The sequence below is a fragment of the Nilaparvata lugens genome, unplaced genomic scaffold (assembly GCF_014356525.2).
Source record: "Nilaparvata lugens isolate BPH unplaced genomic scaffold, ASM1435652v1 scaffold6967, whole genome shotgun sequence".
NCBI classification, from domain to species: Eukaryota; Metazoa; Arthropoda; class Insecta; order Hemiptera; family Delphacidae; genus Nilaparvata; species Nilaparvata lugens.
In genome coordinates, this window is record NW_024092717.1 from 6,132 (window position 1) to 15,028 (window position 8,897).

The 8,897-nt window shown below is 33.7% G+C and overlaps 1 protein-coding gene across 1 annotated transcript; it reads right to left on the bottom strand.

Moving 5' to 3' along the window:
• Positions 1-416: 416 nt before the first annotated feature.
• On the bottom strand, positions 417-8,328 carry LOC120356520 (cullin-2-like; the record flags this gene model as incomplete). Its single annotated transcript, XM_039445460.1, has 6 exons — positions 417-704; positions 1,914-2,145; positions 3,405-3,571; positions 4,531-4,712; positions 5,990-6,096; positions 8,117-8,328. Coding segments are annotated over 6 exons (1,173 nt in total), but the record flags the coding sequence as incomplete, so codon positions are not given.
• Positions 8,329-8,897: the final 569 nt, after the last annotated feature.

Here is an 8,897-nt window from a genome sequence, read left to right on the forward strand (position 1 = left end):
TAAAAAAGTATAAGAAATACCGTATAAAGTATATAAAAATTTAAATAAAGTAAGTAGTGAGGCCATAATGCTGTATGGAACGGAAACATGGTCCATTTCAAAGAGACAGGAAAGAAAGATGGAAGTGATTAAGATGACAATGTTTAATTGGATGTAAGGGGTTACATGAAGAGACAAGATAAGGGATGAGTTGATTTGAGGCACAGTAAGGCCCAAGCAAAATGAGGCGTTTTTTCAGCTGGCACTTCAGTACAGGAAGCTCTCCGATTAGCTGGACAGGAAGATCACTCGTTACGCTAATCCAATCAGTGAATCGTGACGACTGAAAAACGCCTCGTGTGACTTAGTCCTAAGGGTCGAGGTGTTTTTTTAGACGCGTCGGCACTACAGGTCAGGAAGCTCCGATTAACTGATTTCGATACTCCCAATTTTCAGACCACAATGCAATGAATTGCACTGAACTTAAAGGTATAAGATAGAAAGAAAATAGACGTACAAGAACAAACAATAGATAAAAATGTATAATAGCAACTGACCAATTCGGGAGATTTGCACATCTGCTTGGACGGTCGGTGATTGATAACGGAAGAGCAAGCTTTGTCCAGAGCACCCATAAAACTTTGATCGCCCGAGAATACTTCCTGAATCAGATCTTTATATTTTTTATGTACACCAAGCATACTCTCAACAAACTGTGTATGTACCTGGAACAAACAGAAAACAAATCATCAGAAAACTGTTGAGGTGATAACCAACATTATCTACAAAACTGGATTCTGTACAAGTACTGCCGAAGAAGATGGCAGTTTGGATGACTTTGAAGTATTATTATTTTTCATAATTATTTGACACTTGAGAAAGGGATAAATACCTGAAACTAGTAGGTAGTGTCCAAAAGACAATAAAAAAGGGTAGACTACTATTAATTCTAAGATTACTTTTATACAGTAGCTCGCATTTAGTGTTGTCCAATGAATTTTCAGTTGTAGAAATGTTGTTTGAAACTGTACCTGCCGATTTTCCCCAGAAGAAATTGCTCGGTATCACTAATAGTGACACTATTGTTTTTTTTTCTTTGGACTCATCTTGAATTTAAAATAGATGTTTATTCGACAGAGGCTGGCTCAAACCAATGTTCCAAGCGAGAACATTTTGGGTTGTTTGGCATCGGGTGGCAAGGTAGACAATTTTAATAGTCAATTTAAATGGATAAGTGCACAATAACATAGGCCTCTAATATTTAGACTATTTGGGACAAAATTAAGAAATGGAAGTTCTGCGGCTACTATGCCAAACTAGGGTACCGTTTAATTTTGTTAGTTTGTTAGTATGTTATTCGTTAGTAGTACCTTGCTTGGACTATATTTAAACATCACGATTTAAAGTAACAGTTTTTGTGTAGTCCTGTTGATTCTCTCCCAATCATAGACTTATTCATTTATTCATCAATACAAACACAAATCTCTTCCTCACTCCCCGTTTCTCTTCCCGATTTTCCCAATAAATGATGCATGAACAAAACTAAGTTGCATGTTATCCCATTATTATTTTCTTTCATTATCGTTAATCGGCCTCTGCGCTCTGGTTTTTTCGAACCTTGCAGGGACTTCCCCTTCAATATATTTACATTTTATTACATTTAATGTTATTCCATACTGTATTGTATTTTACTTTTCTCTTTTATAATCAATGTCATTGTAATTATATTTTGGGACAAATAAAGATTTGATTTGAAATCTTAATGAAGTCTAGGTCTATAGGTCAATAGGTCTAGCCCAAAACTGCTCTACTCCCAAATTCTATAAATAGTACAGAAGATCGGTTATATTTTCACTGTTAAGAACTCAAGACCAATTATATGTCCTAAGTTGAGAAACTTGAAATGTTGAATTATGTGGTTTTGGATGACTCACATTGTCGCCACGCAGCTCCTGCACGGCTTCCAGACCCTGCTGCTTGATGTGCTCCATGACGTGTGTGATGAGCACACTGACGCCACTGTTGACGGCCCGCAGCAGCGGGTACATGTTGGCCAGATCGCGCCGCCGCTCGCCCGCCACCATCGCCTTGCACTCCCCGTGCAACAGGTTCAGGTGGTCGGCCACCATGTGCTGCTCGCAGCGCTGGCGAACCTTCGTGTGCGAACTGCAAACAATCATTAATCAATCACAATTGCAATGATACAGCGCTGGCGAACCTTCGTCAAATCACCAGTCTTCACACAATTGCATTGATAATATTCATGCAAGTTGAACGTTCTCAGCAAACAGGTTTTGACTGAATAGAGATTGAACCCAGACTTTTATACCATGAATTGTAAACAAAATCAATCACAATTGCACTTATAATATTCATCGCAAGATGAACGCTCTGAGCAAAAAGGTTTCAACTGAATTGAGATTTGAACCCGGACTTTCATATCATGAAATTAACGGCCTTACTGAAAAAAACACAGGTCTAATCAACAGTCTGTGTGCAGTCTTCGCACAATTTAATAGTATTTATTTAGAAACGAGAAGTTGTGCCCTTGCTCCACATCGGTAAGCACAAAAAACACAAAGATGTGTCCTATACTAAGCGAGCAATTTCTGTATATCATTTTGAAAATTTGTATGTCCTACGGAACTCGAAAACTGCTCCTTTTCGGAGCATTTGAATTATATATCAAAATTGCATTTTGATATGTGATTTGAAATATAGTATGTGATAAAAAATAATTTAAATAGGTCTTATATCTGTGATAACTCGCTAAAAGATCTTGAAATGATTCATTCATCCTACGGGTAGCAGCTGATCGAGAGATATTTTCATCATATGATAAAAACAAGACAGAGTGAGTGAGATCCAAAGTTAATAGACAGAACTACTAACATTGAGTGAGAGCGAGTGAAAAAATATAACAGCTGTTTAGTTACCACATCTGGCAACCTTATTGAAACATTGCATGATTCGGAAAGCTTCTGAAAGGCAAGATGGATAGATAAAGGTAATTTTAGATAATATAATGCCATCTTGACCTTACACATCACCGTACTGCACATGCGCATTACCAACGTTTCCATTCAATCAGTGTTTTGAATGTAACGTTCTTTGTGATGATGGGTTGGTTACTGAGCACTGATTGGACATTTCGGATATCAACATAATTGCCATTTAAAAGCGCAAAAACCTAACCTTTCTTTTAACCGAAAATTCACATTAATTTTATTATATAAGTTGAATCTTGCCGGCACGTAATCAGCTGATCGATACTCGGTCGCAGTCCATACTCTGTACGGTAGATTTTGATGATGAACTCTTTAGATAAAGGTACATCTGAAAGGAATTTACAAGCAGAGAGCAACCAATGATAGAAAAGCAACGCAAGCTTTATTAAACTAGTTATGTAATGGAAATGAGTGTACCTGAAGTGTAGAAATCTATGGCTACGAAACGATTCATCTTCCAATTTTTTGGTAACTTTCTCCATATACTGTGAAACGTCGCATTCCTGCAGAAGTCTGGCAGCCTCACATTTGTAATGCTCACCACTAGCTTCTAGAAATGGCTTTTCGAAGAGTTCTTCATACAGCTAGAAATTAAGAACAAAACAATCAATTTACTAAAACAATGTATTCAAAAAGTGGTTGGTAATATTTCAAAATGCATGGATAAGAAACAATAAATGAGTTTTTGTGAAACCCAAACAATGAGTAATAACAAAATGAATCATGATGGGATTGTTAAAATTGATTAGAATCAATTTATTATTAGTTGACGAGATAGGATGATTAGAATATTATGAAGGTAGGCTATTGATAGATTTTTGAATATGATAAAATTCATTTCATAGTTGAATGCAACTATGCAGACAAACATTGCAGTTTTGCCAATGCAAAAATGTTCAGTTATTTTTGAATATGGACATAAATATTATTTGGTAAATAATGAGATTTCATAAGAAAATGCAAAAGTAGAGTTTTAAATACTTATAAAAAAGTTTCAATTTATTAATTTCAGGGTCGTCCATGAAAATTCTTATGGTGGTAAATCATTCAAAATGATTGATGAAATGGTAATTCATTCAAAAATAATCAATCATTGATTCAGCATAGGAATGTCACAACATATATTTGATAATAAATTGGATAAAATATTCCGATTGCAGGTTAGAAATTTTATCTGATCCTACTTGTTTTGCATCATGTCCTTTTACATTGCAACTCAAAAAAACTAAATGACAGTCACTGTAAACGTTATACTGAACCAAATCACATGTGCAGTAGTATACTAAAACAAAGATAACCTAAATAAAGATAACCTTCGCCTTATGTGAGGGTTTCATTTAAAAACTGTTAGCCTAAATAAGTTTATTAAGTGAAAATGGAGAATAAGTGAAAATAACGGTGGCGCCATCACTTTTTAAGAGCTTCATGTAATCAATTTCTAGATAAGTACTTGATGAGTTAAAGCAGCAACAAATTTGTATAAAGCAAGTAAAGCAGCACATTGCTTCTTGGGTTCATATTGGTAAGGGTAAAAAACACTTACTTCAAGATTCCCCTTCTTTTTGAATTCCTGAACACTGACAAATGATTGAATAACTCCTTTAATAATTTCGTTGTTTTGAGATGGAGACGTCCCCATCCTATCCTTGTGGATGCCATCCAGTAGCAGCTCCACTAATCTATCCTTCAAAGGCTCTATCATATTTGACTTCCACATTTCAAGTCCTGAAAAACCAAAGCGATATTAATTTACAAATGCTTATACTCCCAACAAGTATCAGTCACCATAAACTAAGAAAATCTGAAACAGTTGAGCAATATTTGTATTATTTTTGTTGATTACTGATTTTTAATAAACAAATAAATTGGCCTGGAAACAGGATTTCACATTCTAAGGAACAATCAAACAAAACAGTATTGCAGAATATTTATCCAGAGAATAATAAATAACTTGAAAATATTATTTCTGTCCTGAGAAGTGGGATTGATTTTTTTTCAAATCATAATAAATTATATAAAAATTCTCTGTCGAATTATTGAACTAATTCCGAAATCAACATGAATTTCTCCTGAATTTTAAAACACAAGTAACTTAATACAGACTGGCGCGAAAGACTTACGCATGGATTTTTAAATGTCATAAGTTTGTTCATTATAATCAAACAACATTATTATAATATATAATATTTATTATAATACCAACTTAAGAACTAGTCTATGTAAAAGTAGTGAACCAGTTCAAATCCCCTCATTAATTTTTAAAAATAACATTGGAGAGGAGGCGTTCTTCTGCATTCATTAACATTAAAAATCTCTGTGAGATAAATGTGAGATAAATCTCTGTGAGATTTTTAAGAAATCAAAGTTCTCCATAACCTTTGTCAATAAATAATAATAGGGTCAATGTTCCTTAATAGTTGATTGAATTTCATCCACCCCAAGAATAATTATTCAACTATAGAATTGGTTATTCATGTGAGATGAGTTATAATCACTAATAATATCATCGCAATACTATTTTTTACTTTTGTTGAATAATTGATAAATTATAAAATAATATTGATAAATTATAATTATATTATTTGTCCTGTAGTACAGCAATAATTTCTTCAAGTATTGCACTCTTCATTCAACTCTTTGATCAAACAAGGTTTTCGACAGTTGCAATCAGGTACCGAACTATTACGCTCGACTTTAAACAGTCTACGAAAGTTTCATTGAACAGTAATGACAGATTTATTTGGTTTGAAATACTGTTCAACAACGATGCTGCATGGTATACATTGCCATTGCTACTAAAACTGGACACTCCAGCTCTAACGTACAAAATGACGTCACTGAGCGATCACTGGCAGCTCCCGTTCTCTGATACTGCACTACTCAAATCCATGCGGTCTTTTTGCGCCACTCTATATAAATAAAAATTAGGCTACAACTATTGGAAAATAATAAGAGTTAAAAATATTATTATTTTAGATATAAGTACAGAAAAATGATCTCACCTAGTTCGCCGATTTCCATTTGTTCTTGTACATCTTGGGGAACAGATCCATAAATATAATCTGCATCGGATAACTTCTGTTTCCTTATATGCTGTTGATTCAGATATCTGAAAAAATACCAAAGGTAATGAATAAGATGTGTGTGAGTAATGCATACATTGTATTAATCTTATTTGCTTGTTTTGTGTTAGACTTATAAGAACTTTTATGTTAATTTATTGAGAGAATGTGGATTGCTAGTTTCGTGTTTTGTGAAGTTAAAATATTCTAGACCTATTATGAAAACTATACAGTTAATTTATTTTTTACAAATAATTTGAATTGTATTTGTTGATACAGTAAAGCCCGTTACAATGACATCAATTGAAGTGAATAAAATGAGATCGAATATCATGTTTTATGTGATAGCATTACCGTAATAAATTTAGTAGGAAATATATTTACGAGAGCATATTAACAACTTCAGCACCAATACTAACATTCAAGATTAATAAATAAATCCTCAGAACAACTATCAAACAGTGTCACATATAAGATGAATTGAACATAAGGTGATTACACTCTATTAAGTTATGTCAATTTATGTATTCATTTGCTCATATTCGACTGTTTGCTCTTATTAATGTATAGATTTCTCCCTTGGGCCAAATGGAATATTACCGTCCTCCCTAGACTACTTAGCAAATGCAAAAGAGCCCTAATTTCTTTCCCTTTTCTGAACCACAATTTTTGTAATTCAAGATTTCTTGTTTATTCTTGGTTCTCATTTGTACTGTAATATTTGTTTTTTTAATAACTACACTAAAATTCTATTCAACTTTTTAACGCAAAATGATAAAAAAGCATGTTGGAACTTCATATGATTATGATTGATTATAATATAATTTATACTAGATATGAACGAGCTGACAAATGAAAAACATTTGTTAAGATCAAACTTAGTTTTATTATAGCTTGAGAGAACAGGTTCAAGGGAATTGATGTTCATGGGTGTGTGTGCAAAAATAGAAAGTTTACATGTATAAAATAGAAAATGATTCATACTTGGTATTTGGCATTAAGTCAATATGGCACTAGGAATATGAAGGGGTCAATCACTGATAATAGGGTCAATGTTCCTTAATAGTTGATTGAATATCATCCACCCCAAGAATAATACAACTATAGAATTGGTTATTCATGTGAGATGAGTTATAATTACTAGTAATATCATCGCAATAATATTTATTTACTTTGTTGAATAATTGCTAAATTAAAGCCGCAAGTCATTAATGAATAATATTACTTCGCAGATCAAAGTTCATTTGTAGAATACTGCAATTTAGACATAAAAGTTTGAACCGCTTACTGTTGGGATATCTATAATAAGTCTTTGGAAAAGGTTAATAGTACTTGAGTTAAAATTGGTGAAACCGCTGGAAATAGATAAATGAGTAAAATAATGTGTCACGATATTAGTCAAGACATGATTATCTATTTTAAAGTTAATATATGAAGTTCAAAATAACGTTATAGCGTTGCTGATTCTAATAATTTAGATTTATTCCAAAAGCTATTTTTAACGGAGAGAAATATTTACAATAGCAAACACATAATTATGGTTAGGTTAACCACAGCCACATTAGAAACCTGCACAGACTACTAAATTCAAATAAATTGGCAGAATATCTTTGAAACACAATTGAATGCAGTTGAAAAAACTTCTCTATAATTTTATGAGTACGAATAGGTGCAGCTATAACATTTTTAATTTTTCTACAATTTGGTGTAAACTATAGATTTCTCTAGAATTTATGAGTATGAATCTGTGAATTTTGTAATTTTTATAATCTTTCCTTATAAAGTAACACAAATTATTTTTATTGCGAATTATTCCCACATAAGCCTTTTGACGAGATTAAAAAACGTCCATGCCAACGGCGGGATTCGAACTCACGACCCAGGCGTTGCTAGCAGACTGAAGTTTGTAACTCTCCAGACCACTAAACCAACCCGGCCGGCGTTACTATATCATAATAAATTATCTTATCATCACGCCTTCAAAGAATCAAACGAATAGAATCTGCGTACGAACAACAAAAACTGTGTTATTTATATAAAAATGTTAATTGATGAAAATATACTTACAGATACAATCTGTGAAGGTAGTTGATACCTTGGCTATATTTTACCCAAGCATTAAAGTAATTGCTGAGCAAGTCACTATCTCCTTGTTCGAGAACACTTTTATGCAGCGATTTTACGTGTTCATCGAGATAATTCTTCGTCTCAGTATAGAGCCTATCTGCCAATGGCTCTGGGTATGCCACACATAATGAGTAGACATCGCTGAAAAAAAATTAAAGATGAATATTGTCTGCTATCCCAACTAAAGATTAACTAGCGAAGCTGCTAAAGTTGTACCATTTCCCTAGCTCTGTTAAAGATCACTGTCAAATTTAAATTGTGTAATATCTGACATAGAAGACTAAATCAATAATATTTTCCATAATAAGCTCTCTCAACTGGAGAAGTACCGAAGACCAGATGTGCATTGCATTGATGGTAGATGGTCACGCACATGGCTGTATTTGTTTTGGTGAGCTTAGCATAGTGATTTAATCCAGTGAGGAAAACAACAGCAGCCGAACTCATCCCTTGCTTTGCGGTGTTCGCTCACGAACAACTCAGACAGTGAGCATGAAGAGAATCCAACTCACCAGTAACGTCTTGACCGTTAAGATAAGGGTGTGATCACATTGAATGCGTATTTATGTGCAAGAGCAATCTTGGTTCTGCATGACCAAGCGTGCAGATGGGAAACAAAATCTCGAAAGAGCAATATACCCTATACCGTCTTCTTCATCCATTTTACCCTCACTTGTAAGATCGATGGCGTCATGTCATGAACAAAAACAAAACTAAAAAC